At 35.9% G+C, this 22,259-nt stretch overlaps 1 protein-coding gene across 2 annotated transcripts in view; it reads right to left on the bottom strand.

Annotated features, from left to right (window-relative positions):
• Positions 1-22,259, bottom strand: part of LOC105388294 (octopamine receptor beta-1R) — a 78,691-nt gene that overhangs the window by 33,852 nt on the left and 22,580 nt on the right. For both annotated transcript variants that reach the window (XM_038111560.2, XM_038111561.2), the window contains exon 2: positions 1,241-2,147. In XM_038111560.2, coding sequence (XP_037967488.2) covers positions 1,241-2,034 — 794 coding nt within the window. In that variant the 5' untranslated portion in view covers positions 2,035-2,147. The remainder of the gene's footprint in view (positions 1-1,240; positions 2,148-22,259) is intronic.

Genomic DNA, 22,259 nt, shown 5'->3' with positions numbered 1-22,259 from the left:
TGTGTAGCACCGGCGATGACACAATAGACACTGCTAGAGCGAAATTTGTAGCGGGGCAGTAGTGCCCCAGTTTATGTATGGCAGCAATTGCTTCTTCTATGGGGAATCTAGGGTTGTATATAATCAAAGGATACATTATATAGAATCCTTTGAAGTATGTATTCTGCATTAATTAAATCATGTTGGTATTGGGCGGTTTTACACAAAATTGGGCATGAAACAATTTGTAAACAAAATTTGAATATTTTAACAATCTATATACATAACTAAATACTGAAAATGTATTGCTTTTTAAACGGAATTTAAACAGTACTTGAGTATAGAAAGTTGTAATAAAATACGTAGAAGATCCAATTGCAATACCTAAATATTGTACAATCACATTTTTGGGATTTATATTATGTCATTAGCCATAACTGTCCACTGCTGGACATAGGCTTCTACAAAGAAGGGCCACAGCACACTCCGTCCTCGGCCTTCCTTATCCAGCCAGTACCAGCGCCCTATCTAAGATCGTCGGACCAGCAGGCCGGAGGGCGTCCCACTTACGAAATATAAATATTATGGAGCAAAAAATCTTAAAGCGTAAAGTAACAGAGATTTTGAAAGTATATGTAAGTAAATTAAAGTAAATTTGGTTTTAATATCCAAACCCTTTTTGCTCTTCACGGAAACGGCTATGCCGATTTGTATAAAAAAGTAATAATAATAAAATAACCTCATTGACACATAGTCTAATTCCTATATACTTTTACGGTAAGTAACTTACATTTAAATACCTTAAAATATGTTAATATTATATCTTCCATCCAAAGGTTGTCTGGTAGAGATTGCTTTAAGCAATAAGGTCGCCGAGGAAGAGGAGGAAAAATTATAATACAGTTTTTTATGGTTTATAAGTTGTTGTTTCTTGTATTATTACTGTTGCATTGCAAATAAATAGTAATATACCTATTGTAAATAAAAAAATGAGTTTCATTCTTTTTTCTTTGAGATCGAATGAAGACGTTAATGAATCATTAGAGTACGACTTAGGTAGACAATAGTAGGTACCTATGCTATAGCCAATCACAAAACGATTAGTCGGGAATACTATTCGTCTTTCGAGTTTCTAAGAAAGCAATTAAGGTGCCTGAATTTAATTACCGCGGCATTTCTCATTTTGAATAATTCATTAATGTTATTAAAAATACGTCATGAAAAGGATAAAAATCTAGCATAATAAAAAAAAACAGCTCACCTGTACAACATTCTCTCCTGCCTATCCGCCTCCATATAAATCCTATAGTACATATACAACATAATAACACCGGGAATCCAAAAACTGACACTCGACGATATCACCGCATACACTTTGTTCACAGTGAAACCGCACAAGTTCGGGTGTCGCTGTCGAAACGCCAAATGTTCATCCGTGGTATACCACCCCATGAATATAGGCAGGAATGACACTAATGCTGGGCTACACCACACCACTGCCAACATCACACCTAGCTTCCCCATCGTCATTATCAGCGGGTAGTCCAACGGCTGCACTATAGCATAGTACCTGTCTACGCTAATACAACACAGGTGCAGTATAGACGCCGAAGAGAAGTAAACGTCTAGAGAGTTCCACACGTCACACATGAAGTAGCCGAATAGCCACTTCCCGTTGGTAATTTCCACGCTGAAGTTGAAACACATGGCCCATATCGCCACCAGCATGTCTGCTAATGCTAAGGATACCACGAAGTAGTTGGTGATCACCCTCAGCTTCCTGTGTCTCATCACAGACACGATCACCAGAAGATTCCCAAAGATGGCCGCCAGAATTATAAACAGCATGATGAGACATTTTAGTACGATTAATACCACCACTATGGGCTCGTCTTCAAACTGGTTTGAGTAAACAAAATCTGACTCTGTGTCGTTGGCTTCAAGGGTCTTGTTCACAAACGAGTCAGTAAGATACATTGATGTTGATAACTCAGTGTAGTTGATTGAAAAGAACAGGAAATCGGTGTTGGAATCGGCTCTGATGCTTTCTTTCATTGTTCACATGTTTTAGGCCTTCTTCCAGCCTGTTTAAGTTAGGTTTTGCTTTGTGAGGATGAAAGGAGGTTGGTAGCGCCGCGGTACTGGCGACTCCATATTGCGCCGAGGGCCTGAAAAAGAAAATGGCTCGGTTAGAGTCGTTTTTAAATGGCTTAGCAAAGAGGTTTGGGCACAAAGGCCGGAAAGGCTGTCGTTATTCCCCAAGGAGTCTGTTTCTCTAGATGTATTGTGATTTTTTTCCTCTTTTGTGTCGGGTAATGAGGGTTGATACGAGGGTGACGGGGCTAATAAATTTAGTTCTGCCTTTTTTGGAGCTTAAATATCGCTCCCCATCTACCTGGCTGCGTGTTTTATTGCCAACACTTTGGCAGGCGCGTTACGAGATTCTATTTGGAGGTTACTTTAACGAGTCATAAACTGGATAATTTATGTGGAAAAGCTGTTGCAGAAGAAATAAATAATAACACATGCATCGGACGAGCAGTTAGTAGTATATATAGGTTAGAAGTTAGATCCTACGGTCCTACAATGACTGAAGCACCTGAGTTTTCGGTGTTTCAGTCTTGATCTTAGATGTGCCATAGATATATGCATGTGCGAAGCATAAATTTATACCGATAGGCAATTAAATATCCAATTGCATTGTTTTCTGTAATTATTTTCCAAAACACTGAATTATAGGTAGGTCTATAACAATTTTATGTTAAATTCTATAAAAATTCGAGAACAAAAAGAATTTCTTCTAAAGTAAGTAGCCTGTATCTCTTACGTCCTAGGAACAATATTGAAAAATTATAGAAAGTCTCATATTATTTACTACTCTACATTATCCCTCACCTACGTTTTTTTTATTGACATCTTTATATTCGTGCCTCGGAACACAAGCCTAAGGCTATATTTGTCCAAAAAATTCTAACTTATATCTTCTTCCAACACCTGCGCAAATAAATTTATTTTCCTTTGAGGAAACTTTGAATTATAAATACCTACCTACAGGGAAAACTGAACTTTAGGTCGTGGGTAGTAAGATGAACATTTTGAATAGCCTTTCCTGTTTATTAAGATAAGCTCTTTTTTAGCGAAACCTTACGGTGCGGTATATAATAATATAAACGTAATTTAAGTATAATACCGTTTCACAAACACTGAAAATAATGAAATAAAAGCTAACTTTCATTTATTTCATTATTTTCAGTGTTTGAAAGAGAGCTAACTTTCAATACTTAAGTACTGTTGAATTCATATTTTCCAACTGGTACAAAGATAAACACGTTTTGGGAACACCAAATAGAAAACCTAAAAAAGGAAATTGGATTTTCGACCGTAAAAGCAGCTAATAAACATTTACAAAACTAGATTACTTATTCATTGAGTCGGCCCCACAAATAAAGTTACGCTGTGCAAACTACCCTCGGGAACGATAAAATCTATATCTATAGTTAGTATAGTTACTATTTCCAGCTGTACAGGCTCTATTTTCTGCACATATAAGTAGGATGCAATGTTACTACAGGCTAACTGAATTATTTTTTCTTTATTTAGCTAACTACTATGTGTGCTGTGAAAATGTTATATTACAATAATTTGACTATCGAAATTTTATTTCAAAATGATTTAGATGTATGGCTATTGAATATTGCTTTTCACATAATGTACACAAGATAACACGAAAAATCGATGTACGCCAAGTACTGATTTTAATATGAATATGAATCAATAAACTTAATTTTGCAAAAGTCTGCAAACCTCAAAGTTACTAAATCCAATACATATACTTATGCCCAAAAATTCTTAGCGTGATAACTTTTCAGAAAAGTTGGGGCGCGATGCTAAGGTAAGTACTTTACCTTAACTTTATGGACTTGTAAATTTTGAAGATAGCCAGGTGTGTTAGCAAAACTGTGATGGATAGTAAGTGTATATTGGATGAGCCCTTCGTAATGTCAGGCCTGTGTCACTCCGCGCATGGGCGGCGCAGGCGCCAGCCTGGCGCCTGCCCCATCGATGGGGCAAATCTAGTCGGCTGCCGCAAGCGGAAGACGATACACGCGCGCGCTATTTGTTCCTATTTTGTACTAGTTTATAAATGTCGTATTTAGGTATTTATTAAAAATTATGAATAGAAAAATGGACATAAAAAGAAAAAAAGCAGCAAAAAAATACTGTGCCGTATTTAATTGCTTAAATACGGATCGTGATCCAAATTTAATTTTTTTTAGATATTACCAAAAGATGCTGACAGGTAAAACTAATCTAAGGGCGTCTTGCACAACAAAGTTAAATAAAATTAAATAGTTTGTCTCTTGCTCTGACAGTATAATGTCAGAGCAAGAGGTCATAGATTTAATTTTATTTAACTTTGTTGTGCAAGACGTCCTAAGTATTTTATTGATTTCTTCTACGTTCCTTATTTGAAATTAAATTAATCCGAACTACAAACCCTTTTTTTTCTCCATGTTGAACAAAGTCTATTCCAATTTTATTTTCGTTAAAGTATTAAATTTACAGACACAACTACCTTCAAAATGCATTAATGAATCGATTATAAAATGTGCGCTGAGTGGGATTAGTGCTTAACGAAACTAACACGTTCTGTATCATAATATAAATTATATCCATAATATAAATTATAACGAAAAAAAAACATGTTTTCACAAAATTAAATGTTTTAGGTATTCATACATATTTTATGTACTTCAAAATATCTTAACTATGAAATTTTTATTGTTTTTACTGGTTATTTCCAATAGAAAAAAAGTTTGGAATAGCTTTGTATTCTAAATTCAAATTAATTTTGTTTCAAACATGACATTCTTTTTAAAAGTCAGTCCGTTGCTTAGTAAACGTTGTAGTCTGTGGTGCTGAGGCAACCCTAAGGTGGCTTCTTTTTCAATGCGTATAACCACGTATAACTTATTATGCACCGTAGTCCAGTGAAATAAGGCGCATATTCCCTCAAAAATTAATTGGTAGGTAAGTAAATAAAAACGTGTGCGGCCGGAACGCGATCTAAATTAGATCTTATTGCTTATGGGATGGAGTCATATTTCTTTGCAGGCCATTGCGAAGATGGGCTTCTGTACCTGGTACTAGTTATTATTCTGTGGTAATGTTTAAAATAATTATGATTGTTAGCTAGCTGCATCTTTAATTGATTAAAAGTTTCACTTTCAATTCATGATTATTTGATAAGGAACGATTGGTGCCTGTTTATTTTTATTGCTAACCACATACAATAATGTATATACAGGGTGCTGCAAAAAAGTGGTGACGCAGGTGAGCCTGGCCTACCATCCGTCGTCGAATGGATATGACTCAAAACTGAGAACTGTCACAATTATCAACAACAAATCCGGTGTACAAATGAGAAGAGCACAAATAACTCTTTGACACAAAGGGTGCTAAACGAAGCGGCTTTGTGTACAAAATAGAGGAATACTTAAATACTTTTTAATGAACGAAAGCCAAACGATGGAAAATACCTAGGTTTTTGTTGGAGTTTCTGCCTCTCAGGCATCGAGAGACTGAATAGTCCTATTCTATTATATTCTATCAGACTAAGAGTTCAAGAGGCTATGGAGTAGTATTCAGCTATTTTGCAGCATTTGCTCCCAGTCTTGTATAATAATAAAAGATGTACTTACCTAGAGGTTAAAATTTTTAAATTATACATAATATACAGGTATCAAAGCTTCGTACTTGAAATAAATACTCTCACAAGCAATGAAAAAGTTTCAGTGACGTATGGAACGACATTGGCAGGCGGAACTAAATGCATGAATGTATTTATTTCAAGTACCTACAATCAACCTCTATAGCCGTATGATGTACAAATGTACATAAGTGCGTTCTATTTTTAAAAAGAAATTCAAATTAGGGTGGTAATGAACATATCGATTACATTTATCGCATAAAAATACTTGTGATACATTTAAGTATTTGTTTGCTTGCTTGATTGATCATGCCAGTAGTTAGTTACGATTTTCGGTTCACTCAAAATGTTTTCCATTAACACCAGAAATTTCATATTCAAAACGCATTTTTATATTTTAAAAAATATATTTAATTTGATCAGATTCAGATTCACATCTAAATGTATAGTTTTATAGGTTCGGATTAGCAATATGCTTACTATAACTTTATACATAATCCTTACTATATCCTAATCCTAACTAATATAATAAATGCGAAAGTAACTGTGTCTGTCTGTCTGTCTGTTACTCTTTCACGCCAAAACTACTTAACGGATTTGAATGAAATTTGGTATACATATGGTCTGGACCCTGGGAAAGAACATAGGCTACTTTTTATCCCGGAATTCCCACAGGAAAAACTTTTTAAGGCGAAAGTAACTGTGTCTGTCTGTCTGTCTGTCTGTTACTCTTTCACGCCAAAACTACTGAACGGACTTGCATGAAATTTGCTATACATACGGTCTAGACCCTGGGAAAGAACATAGGCTACTTTTCATCCCGGAATTCCCACGGGAAAAACTTTTTAAGGCGAAGCGAAGCTCACGGGAACAGCTAGTTATAATATAATTACAGTATATTACAACGTATTCTAGGAGGCGTCCACTTAACCAGGACATACTGGTGGTCCTGTGAGAAAAATACAGACTACCTTTATCTTTAGATAGTGCCTAGCGATAAATAAATTTAACGTAGGAAGACGAATTGGTATTAAATTTATTTTGTTTTGTTGCAGCATTAAAACGATTCCTATGTACCTAAAGTGCTTGGAATCGCTCTCTAGTAATCGATACTTCGATACTCGATGAATGGAAGATGATTCTTTATCGAGCTAAGTGAAAATGATAGCGAATTGTCGAGCATCTTTTTGTTTACGTTTGATTACCACTTATACAGGGTGCTGCAAGACTGGTATAGTAAGCAGAAAAGTGGTGACTCATTGTCACAGTGGTATTCTATGTATTTATGTAAACAACTTTTATCCTGCAACTTTCGAAAATTCGTGAAAAAGAAGTTTCTGGATTGTAGTGTGGCAACATAAGTAATAAACGACCATTCGCACATCGACCGTGTTCCTTCATTGCCGCGTCCTTACATGGCGATCCTGCCAACCGGCCTGAAAAATTATTTTCGCTTATTCCTAAAACAAAGTAACATAACCAGCAGCAATGGGTGAATTTCCCGCGGCCAAAATTTGCGTGGCATCAGTGAAATCGCTACTAAAAAACAAAGTTCTAATTTTCTAATATTTTTTTCCGGTTACGTGGAATAGTAATCTATACGAAGCACTAAATATTTTATCAATAGGATTAATGGATACTTTACAAAAAAATATTAAACCTCCAAATCTTTCATTGCCGTGTTTGTCCCCAGGTCATCTCGTTTTGTATTATTCTTCATTGATGAAAAAATATTGAGTGTCAAGATTTAAACTTAGTTTCATTTGATAAATTAATAGTTAAAGTATTGTTACGAAATACATTTATTCAAATAAATAAAGAATATAACGAACGGTAAGTGAAAATTCATGTGTCCCAGAACTACATTTCATCGCCGTGACCTAAACATGATCAAGGATATTGATTTATCTATGAACTATGGCCCCCTCCTCGGTACGCTAATCGTTTTTTACAAGTGTCGCCTAACTACTCGACGTGGAAAGAGGTACACAGGTGCCCACGTTTTCGCGCTATAGTGAAAGTTATATTTGTTTTTGGTCACTGGACATTTTTTCTTTCATCGCCGTGGATAGATATAACTTCTATAAAATTAAGTTTGTCTTCTTGAGTAAGCATTCAAAAGAAAGCATTTTGAAAATATTCATCTTATAAAGTGTTTGTTTCTTCGAATAGTTAATACTTTTTTTGTTATTTATATTTAAAGGCTTGATTTTCATCGCCATGCTTTCATTTCCGTGGTTTCCGTGGTCAAAATTTGTTATGGAAATGAAAAAAAAGTCACGGCAATGAAAAAAATTTCATCGCCATGTCTTGTAAAATAAGATGTATTCATTGCCGTGGCCTGGTTATTAATTTCCGTGGTCAGGTTATTCATTTCCGTGGCCAGGTTATTCATTTCCGTGACATATGTTTTCATCGCCATGGTATGTATGATTAGGCAAATAAAAATATATTTATCTACCATCTTTTGTAATACAGGTAATACCGATCACTGAAATTACCTACAGGACTTGTCACATTACCTCTTTTTGCAGTTCGATAAAACGGGCGCGTATCGCGATGTATAAAAACTAAATGTATAATTTATCATTAAAAACAATCACAAAATAAGTATTATAATTAACGTTATGTATGAATAAGATCTGTTTTAGCTCAAGCTCCCGCTTCTCATGCCGGAGATGCGGTTGCAAATCCCGGCGCTGACATGTACCAATGAGTTTTTTGAATTTAAGTACAATGTATACCATCGCTCTTACGGTGAAGGAAAACATCGTGAGGATATTTGCATATCTAGATTTAGCACATCTAGCACACCGACCCGCAGTGGACCAGTTTGGTCGGAAATGGTCCAAGATTAAAAAGGCAGTTTAGACCTTGGGTATATGCACAAAGGTTCCATTCGAGAGAGCCAGGTGCAGGTACTTACACCCCCAGCAGATAATAAAATAGCATAGAATATACATCTCCGCAGGAACTCAGCTGGATGCTAAGTGGCCTAAATGCTGCTTGCCTGACTGACGTGTAGGCCTCGGTATGAACTTGGGCAAGATGAAAGTCATGTAGAATGTTCACATCAAACGGGAGCCGGTGATTGTTGGTGAGACAACTATATGTCTACCTCAAGCAGACTATTCGGCTAGGCAGAAGCAATTTCGACAAGGAGGCTGAAAAGCGCATCTAACTGGGTTAGGCTGCATTTTGGGAATCATCGTCACATATATATGCCTCTCCTCGGCCATTCCTCAAAGCCTGAAGACAAAGGTCTTCAACCAGTGCACTCTACCAGTGATGACGTATAGTGCAGAGACGTAGACACTGACAGTGGGACTGGTCCACCGATTTAAAGTCACTCAGCGTGCTATGGAGAGAGCTACGCTTGGGGTTTCTCTAATGGATCGTATCAGAAAAGAGGTTATCCGTCACAGGACTAAGGTTACCGACATAGCTGTCAAAATGTGCAAGCTTAGGCAGATAGCCAGTAGTAGCCGGAAGCTGGAATTAGGAAGGCCGAGGACCGAGTGTTGTGTCGCTCCTTGGGAGAGACCTATGTCCAGCAGTGGATGATTATAGGCTGATGATGATAAAATACATTTCATATTATTATATCAATTAAAATATTCTTTCATTTAGCAAAGAGCTCATAAAATATTCTATCATATCACGTAATCTGTGTAAAATTACACAACACCATCAAAACACCTAACACCAAAACCTTAAGATAGGTGCGATGACGAGGAAAGCGAGGAGAAGCGGTTAAGTGCACATGCTGCGCCCCACTTCGCTGTTGACGAACATGTGCACCTAACTGCACCTATCTTTAGGTTTTGGTGCTTTTGGTGGTTTGTTCGGTGATTTTTAATTCAGCACAGATCATGTCATATCATATACTGTATAATATTATCATCATCATCATCATCATCATCATCATCTCAGCCATAGGACGTCCACTGCTGAACATAGGCCTCCCCCAATGATTTCCACCTTGTCCAATCGGAGGCGGCCCGCATCCAGTGCTTCCCCGCGGACTTGACTATATCGTCCGTCCATCTCGCGGGGGGCCGCCCAACGCTGCGCTTGCCGGTACCTGGTCTCCACTCGAAGACTCTTCTACTCCACCGACCATCAGTCCTTCGAGCAATGTGTCCGGCCCACTGCCATTTCAGCTTACTGACTCGATAGGCCATGTCGGTTACTTTGGTTCTTCTACGGATCTCTTCATTTCTGATTCGATCACGTAGAGATACGCCGAGCATAGCCCTTTCCAAAGCTCGCTGGGTGACTCCGAGCCTATTTAAGAGGCCTAAAGACCACGTCTCGGCACCGTAGGTCATCACTGGCAACATGTATTATTTTACTTTATGAAAATATAGATGTTATAATAGGTAAGGTATATGTTGGGGTTGTAGGTAAGGTATATAGGTTATATGTTGTGAACGATATTAATGTGAAATTAAACATTTCGTTTTTATAAGTCGCAATACGAACCCCATAATACTACTTAAAGAATTCCATACTACATTCTTTATTATTTTATACATACTGTCGTTCCAATATCTATCCAAATATTTCTACCATACATAATCTTGTATAAATATAAGTTTGCGTTTCCCTCACAGTTTTTTTTTTATTGCAGTGGATTGATTCTTTCATATCCATAGAACAGTTATTTCATTGCCGTGGACGTTAGTTTCATTGCCGTGGATGTTTTTTTCATTGCCGTGGACGCTTATTTCATTGCCGTGAACGCATGTGTCATCGCCGTGGCACGAAATTTTTGATCATCTGTATCTCGTTAAGTTTTTAACTTATCTGCTAACCATTAAGTAAGAACACTAACATTAACAAAAACTTTAATAAAAGCGCTTTTTCAATATAAAAAACCTAAAGATAAAAAAGTCCACGGAAATGAAGATTTTTTAGGACTTGTTGAAATCCACCCCAATATGTTTTTGTTTCACTCTCATCGACACCCCTTTTGGCTTACTATACTCTATTTCACTTTTGGAACAACCTGTAGATAAGTGAGCTGATTAAAATAATCAAATCACGCCTTAAAAACGAGGCAACGGAAATCATTGTTACAAAATTCTAAAGTAAAAGCGAGAAACTTCTGCTCAATTTCCCTTCGACAATATTCCCCGAAACAGATATCCCATTTATCATTTGACAATCAACTCAAGTTTGTCCCAATTTGTGGGTAGATCGGGAGCACGATTACGTAAAAAAAATAAAATAACAAATAATATACTATGCACAAACCAACAAAAAGTTAAAGTACATAAGATGTGGACAATCTTAGATTAACAATAACTTACGTGCGTAACCTGTTAATCTAAGTAGACAATGGTCCAAGCTTCAAAACATCTTCCTGTGAGAAGAAGACACAGTTACAGTCATCCAACATATTTGCCGTGAAAATAATAAAAGTTGACTGACTAAAACCTAGATTAAAAACTTATATTTTTGTTTTACATTGTTAGAGAAGCACTTAATTGGGAACAATTAAAAGCTCGCTTGCCAGTTACCCCTACAGGCATTACAGTCTTAGCATATTTATAAATATGCATGTACCTACTTACTTGATAATAATATCATAGATGAAATTTAAAAATAAATTAACTAAAAACTTAAATTAGCTTAAAAATAAGAACAACAACATCCCGGAACTGCCATGGAAACATTTTAAGCCCAACCAATGCTTCGCTGTTAACAGCTATTTACCCTGTAAACCCTGTATGCTACGTAATAAAGCTGAATTTATACCGGCTTTTACCCAGTAGTTTAGGGCTAAATGTAATTATCGGTTTTTGTTTGCCGAAACCTCACCTGAGCCCGATTGTATGGAAGGAAGGGACGTTGCCATAGATACGACATTCATCTTTCCTTCTTGAAACGAAATCTTTTTAGTCTAATGAAATATTTTTATTTTTATTGAAATACGCACGAGTTTTAAATAATAATTACCAATTCTATTTAAGGTAGGTTACCTGAGTAGTTTATTTTATATGAGTACTTAAAATGATTAATTTTAAAAACTTTACGTTTTTATGAGTTTTCGATGTCATGTCGTGATCAATCTTTATGAGCTTAACTTTAGTGGTTCTTTTATTGCCTCAATGAAGCTTTATAAGTATTTTATCTCATAAATATACACATACAACACATACATCTTCCTAGCTGCTATAGATGCTATACATAGATATTTAAGTATTAAAGTATGTTTAAGGTAAGTAAACACATGGTATACTTAAGCTAGCCGTTAAAGACGAAGTCCCACTCAGTAAATCTTCTGTCCGGCACGGTACCAAACTAACCAACTTGTAAAGTTCTATTGTTCCAACTAAGCACTGTTAGGTACCTACTTGCAAGTTTGCAACACACAGGTCGCTTTTGGGATTTAATTTCTCAGTTGTCGTAGGATACAATTCGTTGATTCCATTTAACTTATTAGGTACACTTTTGTGCGTTTGCAATACAAAACTTTCTCGATTTTTTATTTTAATAATGGTAATGTAGTCACAAAATTGTAATTTTTTATGGAGTTGGTTGCAGCTGCTATTTCTACAATGTCTGTCAATACTTACCCGTAAAAAGTTAAAGATAAAAAAAAACCAAATATTTTCTGCGACGACAGTCATTTATTTCTAAGCTCACAAATAAATAATGCTCAAATTTAACTAAACAGCAAAATTTTATATTCCTTACACGACCCCGCAAATTCTTAGAAAGCAACCTACGTTTGTCTGAGCGGGCACTTTCCAGTATTTTTGTACATAGAAAAAGCGATCGTAGATTTTTCTTTCTTATCCAGAGGGGCGGGCGGGGCTAAACAAATCCTTAGAATAAATAAAAATACAACTACAAATACAATTCTTCGAGTAGGATTCCGTAAATATAAAAGAAAAGGAATTTGTTCAGTTGAATGAAAAATGTTATGTATTTTCTTAACGGCAATCGTATACATCTGTTTATCCTTATATTATACAGGGTGTTGCAAAATTGGTATACTAAGCCGAAACCTACATGTGCAGCATGGTATATCTAAGCCAGAATCTGAAATCAGAATTTGGAAATTCGCGAAAAAAAATAATATTTTCCCATAGTAAAAAAGTCACGTGACCAACAAAGTTTCTATGGAAAATGAAATTTTTTTTTCGCGAATTTTCAAATTCTGATTTCAGTTTCAGGCTTAGATATACCATGCTGCACATGTAGGTTTCGGCTTAGTATACCCTTTTTGCAACACCCTGTATAGACTAGGCGAGTATGTGAGAAATACATCGTGGACTCATGGATGTATGTCAGTACTTATATCAATGAATAACAATATCAAAATGAAAACATCACATACATAAGTAGTACAATGAGTTGACGAAGAAATATTAGAAATAGCAACAAACCTATTACTCAAACACCTCTTGAATTACAGTCTTATTCGTTTTCTTACGGTCTTTTAAACAGTGTGTGCGAGAAATTTGCTCATAACCTTTAAATGGCTGAGCCGACTTTGATGAAACATCTAAGAAAACTGTTCGATCGAGGGATCAAAACCGTCACATTTCAATCAGAAATAAAGGTAATATACCTTTAAATATAATTATCATACAAGTGATCACTGATTGGGAAATGATCCTATTTGTAAATTTGAAACACTTTAGTAAAATACAAGACAAGATAGACTATATTTGCTTATATATATTTTTTTCTAGCAAAAGCAGGGTCTAGGGTTGTCAACTAATGGAGCTGAAAGGATTGGCCAATCAGACTAGCATTTTTTGCTGACTGCCCACTCTGTCCGGGGTGCGTCAGACATCTTTGAGGCGCTCCGCCCACTGCTAAACTCGAGGACGAGTCGAGGCGGCGTCGCAGTGGTGTCGCATCGACTTTTAGGCTCAGGGAATTATGTCTCATTTGCAATGTAAAAGCACTGCGTTAAAAAAATCGCGTCTAGTTTGGCTACTACGTACACAAATTCATGGGTGGCACCTACAGAACCCAAAATCCTGCAAACAGTATATAAAAAATCTAAACGTTCCATTTATCTCATGTTTAGAAAACCGCCCGAGCCATCCATCCTGTGTTCGTGACGCTACAGGATATTCCACACATTTCTACTTGAGGGGATTCAAATTTCTATCGATCAATACTATTTTACTAACACCTACAGTGCGTAGCGTGGGACGCCCTCCAGCTCAACCTACGACCTTAGACTGTTTTGATGACATTATATCTAGGCACTTGGTTAAAAACTTATATTTTTTTAATTTTCCGCAGATGTTTGTAAGTATTTTAAACATCAGCGTAATGTTCAGATTCAGCAAGCAGTTTTCCACGGCTATATTTTCTCTCATCCCTTCAATAAATTTCAACAGTTTCCCCTAAACTTTGTTGGAGTAAATACATTTATAGTATTTACCATGTAATACCAAAAACGTTGCATTATTTTTTTAAATACACCTACATACTTACCCCTAATTTAATAGAGCTTTTTGACACTTTACAATAGGTTTCAAATTGACGTTGTGACACACATACGAATTTCATCTTTTTGACTGACGTAAAGTGTCGAAATTCGTTTATTTCAATGTCAATTTTAACCTTGCTGTAAATTTAAAATACGGTATATGAATTTGAGGGTTACATTTTGGAATGTACATAAAAAAAAAAGTATTTATGATATAAGGTTTAAAGAATATGAACTTAACTTATTTAATGAAATGATATTATTTTGTACTAAAGTAGGTTTGAAAAAAAAACTCTTTCTACCTATGTTTAATTGCTTTTTAAAGGGCGATATTATTAATTATTCAGATTCATGGGTCGGAAAAATATTTTTATTTAAATAAAAAGAGGAAAGGAGGGAAAGTGATAAAAACGGGATCAAGATTGAAATTTTACGTTTTGATTCAATTTGCATGAGTTTGCTTAATTTATTACGTTAGAAAAGAAAATTATTTGTTTTTGGTTTGAGGTTTCGTAGGATCCTTGGAAATTCATAATATCTTATTTCGTAAAGAAATGTTACGGTTAATTAAATGAAAAAGACAATGGGCTTGTTTAATAAGGCGGCGTATAATCATAATCATCATCAGCCCGTAGTCGTTCACTGCTGGACATAGGCCTCTCCCAAGCAGCGCCACAACACTCGGTCCTCGGCCTTCCTCATCCAACCACTACCGGCCACCTGTCTAAGGTCGGCGGCCCAGCAAACTGGATGCGGTTCGTTTAATTAAAAAAGAAAAAAAAACGGGTCTACTATTTTTACATTCTCTCTAAAATACGGACTAAACTATTTGCAAAAAAGGTATGCTAAGCCGAAAGTAGGTGACTCAGGGGGTCATCTTGAACAACTTATGTTATAAGAGTTTTGAAAATTCACGAAAAAAAAATTTCCTTTTTCATAGAAACTTTGTTGGTCACGTGACGTTTTACTATGGAAAACGTTTTTTTTTTGCGAATTTCCAAAACTCATTGAACAAAAGTTGTTCAGAATGACCCCCTGAATCACCCCTTTCGGCTTAGTATAGCCTTTTTGCAACACCCTGTATTATCCTTATCCTGCGTTCTCCGCTTAATCCCAACTCAAACATCTAACTGGAAACAACGTGAGTTATTTAATAAGTTACTTATGAGAGCTGGAAATAGCAAGAACTATTAAATCGATTTTTTCCATTTAATAATTCATAGAAACGGCCGCGTTCAAATGTCGAAAGTGGTGCATACAAATACAGCCGGGCCAATAAGTTCAGAAAATAAACGGAAATTCGTCAGTGTTTGATATTTACCTAAACAATGTACCTAGCCGCCTATTACATTGGGACTAACATAAACACTGGCGAAAAGTGGGTGCAGCAATGCACCTCTGCCTATCCTGCAAGGGAGTACATTAGTACAAGGTGTGAGTGTTTATATTATTATATATTTATAATGTACCTAGGTAAATAATGTAAAGATACCTACTGAACATTTGGCTGATTGTTTGGTACTAGAAACATTGAACTCTGGCTGAAACAATGATAATTTCAATTCCGTTTTTTTTAACCCTAATCTAATCTTAAAACTAATCTCAATTATTAAGTACCACAGAACCATGGTTGTCTGTGGGTAGGGATTCCCATTTCTTTTTATACATAATCTATATACATAATTTATTCATAATCTATTTATTCATCATCTTAACTAAATAGGTAAATAATAATATGCAGTAAGTATAGTATTATGCTCAGCAAAAATATATGAGTATTTTAGTACCGTATGTAACTCACTTAAATACGCAGACAGAGATAAAAAAACTATCCTGCATTAACATATTAAAGTTTAAACCCGGTTTAATGGTAGTTTGTTACAGTAATTAACAGTAGAGTCGGGCAACGCTAACTTTTCATCAAAAGTTGCACATGAACTAAACCAAAAAATTATAATAGGTAATAGGGCTAAAGTTATTCTTTGTAATTGTGGACACGTTGTTATACCCTCCATACATAACACAAAATTATAACAATTTTATTTTGGTGTTGTTCATACACCGTACCGATTAAACCCGCGTTGGACGATAGCCAAACACCTCCATCGTATTTTATCTTTTCATACCCAAATAAACAGCCTGTAAACCTGGATAGCCCGGTAGATAGAAACTTATCATCATATATTAATACATAATTAGCACTCATGTAAATAAATAAATATGTGGGGACATTCTCACACACGGCCATCCGACCCCAAACTAGGAAGAAATTACTCTTAGTAATAAGGCCGCCATTTGTACCGTCTATGTTGTGCATATTCTATTGTAATTTCTGTGTTTGTGTGCAATAAAGAATTATCTATCTATCTAGGCAGAGCCTGTGATATGGGTATCGGACAGCTGATATATCTACACAAATACACAGATAGATACATAGTAAATATAAATATCGACACCCAAGACCTGAGTACAAATATCTGTCTTTAAACAAATATCTGCCCCAGCCGGGAATCGAACCCGGGACCTTTGGCGTAGTGATCAGGGCCACTAACCACTACGCCATTCGACCGTCTGTACTCATGTTCACTCACGATGCAGGTACTCAATTTCATGAACTATTAGAATATATACACGCGAGCAATAAAAACGTTCTATCCAAATGCCGATACCAAATAGCTCCAATTGTTAACACTGAAAATTTGAACCCAATTTTTACGTTTTTAGTTGCTAATATTTTGATGCGCTGTTTAATGTACCTACTTCAATATTGCAGACGCGTCGTCATTGAGCTAGATTTTCTGTTTAGGAGTAATTTCGTGCTATTGTCATTGAAACTTTGCGTGCTCGTGAGTGTATAAGGTCCGCTTGTCCGTGCCACCGCATCGATCAGCCACCTTTTCAGAGGCAGTTTCAGATATGCGGCGTCCAAATGCTGGAATGGCCTCCCCCCTCCTTTAAAAAGGCTACATGGTAGGTACATAAATACCTTTAAGTGCCAACTTAAAGGTTACCTGCTGAATATGCAAATATCAGCACTTGAATATGACTTATATTGTATTTATTGTAGTATGTATTATTATACTTGTATTGTATTATGTTATATTGTCTATGTAGGTATGTATAGTATTCGTTACTTAATGACTGTTTCTTATTTATTACATAGAATAGAATAGAATAAATCTTTATTCAAAGAAAACAACTTATGCTATTACATACATCCCACATGTATTATATATTAGGTTAAAGTCTCGATTTGTAGTTTCCGTGAGTCACATAAAGGGTCCCTGCTGAAAATCAGCGCTGCAAGTACATTATGTACTTGCAGCAATTGCTGAGCTCGGGGTCTTTTTGGCGCTGCGCTGATGCACCATCTACACAGGCTGGCCCATATGTAAGTTATTTTTATTTTTTTTAGGAATTTAGTTTAGTTTTTATTTTTATGTCATTTTTTTGGTGTTATTAATTTTATATTCAAATTGTATTTTGTTGTATAATTATATTGAATTGTGTTTTGTTGTATTTTTCGGTGTATTTGCGCAGCACCAAATAAAATCTTTTTCTTTCTTTCTATTAAACTCACGGGCAATGAAAAGGTTCCACTGAGAAAAACACCAAATTACTTCCAAATGGAAAAGGCTAGCTTAATGACGCCTTCTGCAACATTGGAGTACATTTAACAGGATATCAGGATATTACCAACTAAAAACGGTAATAAATATTTCAAATTTTCAGTTAAATGTTTGAAAAAATTGTAGTCGTTTGGCGTCGCGTCGGCATTTTGTGAGTGGAACTTTTTCATTGCCCGTGAGTGTATTATTTAAATTCTATAACCACGATAATTACATGTTTATTTTAAGTCCTTTACTATGCTAGAAGCTAGAACTGAAGGTAATACTGTACCTAATACTATACTTACAATAAAGTGTCTGGTGCCGGTGGCAGCGTAGCAATATGTGATCGACATTTTAAGGCGCAATCATTGGTTAAAAAGTTATCTTAATTCACAAAATCATAACGTGAATGTCTAAAACACTATGCACCTGATGTGCATCTGCGAAAATCTTTCAGATGAAAGTAGTTCACAGAGTTCTTCATTCTGAATAATTTTAGTTATAATACGTATTAGGCTTTTGCATTACTACACTTATCCTCAAATTCATAGACCGTATTGTAAATTTACAACAATGTTAAAATTAAATTTGAAAAAACGACTTTTGACTCTTTACTTTAGTCAAAAAGTAGAAATTCGTATACAACAACATTAAAAAGCTCTACGAAACATTCTGTATCTGAGCTTTATCCTCCTGACTATTAGTAGAAATGTCAGACGCAGGAATTTCCGTTCACTTTATTTCCAACATTTAGTCAGGTCAGGAGGTAATAATAAAAACGTCGCCTTAAACCACTCAACATTGCGATGCATCCGCCGCCGCCGCCGCCGCACTCCGCGGGGAGCCGCCACAATGCAAAATATATTCTAAATTGATACACTATTTGGGATCTGTAGAGTAGAAAATACTATAGAGGTAGCTGTAGCTGTTACAGTAATAAATGCCACTACTTCGCCTCAAACCTCAAATGTAAGTAAACTTTATTAGTATAAGTAGTATGTATGTTATATTGTAATGTACATTCTGTGTAAAAAGTATCGGGACTGGATCAATAAAACACAAAATGTTTGTTATTCGTCCAAATTTATTTTATTACCTTCAAAGTTTGCTCTTTTAGAATCGATACACATAGCCAGAAAATTATCCTATCATCACAATTTTTTTATACACTGTTTCCAGAGTTGTGTTTAGTACTCGCGGCGATTTTTCCCTTTTGTCTTCCATCGATTGTTAGTCAAAGTCATGTTGACTGTTATCTTTGACTATCGTGGTGTTGTGCACTCGGAATTCTGCCAGTAAGTCAAACGGTAAGGCCCGGGTCTCCTATTTACTCCGTAGGTCGCGTCAAGTGTCACCGCCGTAGGCCGCGTCACGATACTCACTACGGCCTTGGTCTCCTATTTACGCCGTGTGTCGCGTCCAGCGTCACGCCGTAGGCCGCGTCACGATGCTCACTATAGAAATGTACTGATGCGGTCTCCCTCACACGCCGACGTTGGCGCGTAAAAGGTGTGAGCATCGTGACGCGGCCTACGGCGGTGACACTTGACGTGACCTACGGAGTAAATAGGAGACCCGGGCCTACATCTACTTCATCTACGCGCCAAACGTCGGCGTGTGAGGGAGACCGCATCAGTACATTTCTTTAGTGAGCATCGTGACGCGGCCTACGGCGTGACGCTGGACTCGACCTGCGGCGTAAATAGGAGACCCAGGCCTAAGAAAATAATATTATTTGCGGGTTATGTGGAATTTAATACTGCAAATTCGACAAAGAAGGCCAGATTTGTGGAAAAAAAATCTAGAAAGATTTTCACCGCGATAATGCGCCTTCGCACAAGGATCATCATTGTGAATGAATTTTTGGGCAAAAACTCAACAAATACCATCGAGCATCCACCATATTAACCAGGTATCACGGCTCTAGCTTCTTTTTTTCCAAAACTCAAATTACCACTTCGAGGCACTGTTTTCAATCGATAGAAGACAAAATCGGAAAATGTGAGGAAAATTCGCCGTGAGTACTAAACACAACAGCTCTGGAAACAGCGTATAAAAAATGTGATGATTGGATAATTTGTTGGCATATGTGTATCGATTCTAAAAGACCAAACTTTGAAGGTAATAAAATAAATTTGGACGAATAACAAACATTTTGTGTTTTACTGATCCAGTCCCGATACTTTTTACACAGAGTAGTATATACTTGCACCACAACTACGTCACAATCGTTTATGAATTCACTCTCTTACATACAAAGGTTGTCTGGTAGAGATTGCTATAAGCAATAAGGCCGCCTCCGTGTACTGTATTATTTTAAGTTTTGTGTTGTTTTTATTGTTGGTGCAAATAAAGTGTATTACACTCACGGGCAATGAACTAATAAACACTATTATAAACTTACAAGTTAATTTTAATAACAATTCGGTCGTCTCACATCCTAACCCATAGTTCATGCACTCCCCTTTATAATATTACATACATATACTTTGTAGGCTTTTACTGACTCTCTTTTGAAATTCATTCCTCGCCTTCAATTTAAACTGAGATGATCCGAAACTCGCTGGCGTGTGAGCACTCATGAATTTTCAAGAGCTGTAAAAAGTATGTCAAGATCTACACCTACCTAAGTACCAGGCCGAGACACATGACTGCGTTATGCATTCATTTTTCATTTCTTTTGTCTATATTTTATGTTCTTGTTCTTATCGATCTATCGGTTTGTTTAACATGTAGATATCCATTTGGTTCTGGTATAAAGTAAAACAAATGGTACCTATATTGGTAAGTAGGATACTGGTACACCTACGTCGACCACAAACCAATCAAAACTTGAAATTATTGAAAGAAATAGTTTCAAGTTAATCTTAAAATAAATTTTCCTTTTAATTAAACAAAGCTATTGAGACATCCGAAAGATAGTCACAATATTCGTCATTAACAACTTTTTAACCGACTTCAAAAAAAGGAGGAGGTTCTCAATTCGTCGGGATCTTTTTTTTATATTTTTTTTTATGTATGTTCACCGATTACTCCGCCGTTTATGGACCGATTTTGAAAATTCTTTTTTTGTTGTATTGCATTGAGCTCCCAGGTGGTCCCATTTTTTTTTCAGAATTTTAGTTCACCCCCAAGTGTGGGTAAAGGGGTAAAAACAGGGTATGAATTTCCATTTTGGGCACATATTAAGCGATTCTAATGAAATTAAGAACGTAAATATAGTTCTTATAACAAAAAAAATATGATGGTGACCTTGAGCTGATCTGATGATGGAAACGGAAGGCAGTCAAGGGAACTCCTCAACGGTATATAGCAACTACCTCGTGTTTAGGCTTGAATGATTCGTATTGATTAGTAGGACTTTTTGGAATCATTTGCATCTTACTTTTGATTAAAAATTATTGCAAATAAACTAAAAACTATAAAATAAAATAATAATTAAAAAAATTAAAAAACCGACTTCAAAAAACCACTAAAATGTAAGAAATAATTTAAGGTTTACACAAATTATATGTGACATTACAAATATACCTAAGCAGGAACTGTTCTTTTTTGAAGTTGGTGCCATATTTCTTCAGATTACTTTGTCACCGCACCAACATCAAAAAAGAACAGTTCCTGCTTAGGTATATTTGTACTGTCACATATAATTTGTGTAAACCTTAAATTATTTCTTACATTTTAGTGGTTTTTTGAAGTCGGTTTTTTAATTTTTTTATATCGTTAGGAAATTAAATTTAGGTCACACAACCAACAATAAGTGAACGCAAGAAGAGCCAAAAAAATCGTGCCTCAAAGTCAAAGTCAAAATTTTTTATTCATCGTACAAATATAAAATTTTCTGATGAACGTCAATTTTTACAAATTACTCTCCGTTCGGATAAGGGGGGGCTCTTTCTATCTAAGGAGAAGAACGGAGGCAAGAAACTCCTGAGCCATCTTTTCAAAAAAAAGACTTAAAACTAGTTGGTATACAATAGGTACTTATAAGCTTAATAATGATTATTATAATAATATGAGCAGAGCTAACTACTTATCACAGCCATGCATTAACGTCCTCTAAGTAATCATCAATTTTATAATAAGCTTTTTTACAGAGTTTCTCTTTAATGTAACACTTAAACTTATTCTCTGGCATTTGAGCAACTTCTGTTGGAAGCTTATTATAAAATCTAATACAGTACCCTAAAAACGATTTATTAACTTTCGCCAGACGCATCGCTGGAAAAGCCAGCTTATGCTTGTTCCTAGTATTAATGTCATGATTACTGCCAATTGTATCAAAAGTTGAAATATTCTTTCGTACATACATTAAATTGGAAAAAATGAACTGACATGGAACTGTAAGGATGTTAATTTCTTTAAATAGTTCTCTCAATGAATCCCTGGAACCTAGTTTGTATATAGAGCGGATGGCTCTTTTCTGTAATACAAATATAGTTTCAATATCAGCGGCTCTACCCCAAAGCAAAATGCCATACGACAATAAGTTGTG

Source organism: Plutella xylostella, chromosome 26 (genome assembly GCF_932276165.1).
Source record: "Plutella xylostella chromosome 26, ilPluXylo3.1, whole genome shotgun sequence".
Classification (NCBI taxonomy): domain Eukaryota; kingdom Metazoa; phylum Arthropoda; class Insecta; order Lepidoptera; family Plutellidae; genus Plutella; species Plutella xylostella.
The sequence above is the reverse complement of the archived record's forward strand: the minus strand, read 5'-3'. Positions and strand labels throughout refer to the sequence as shown.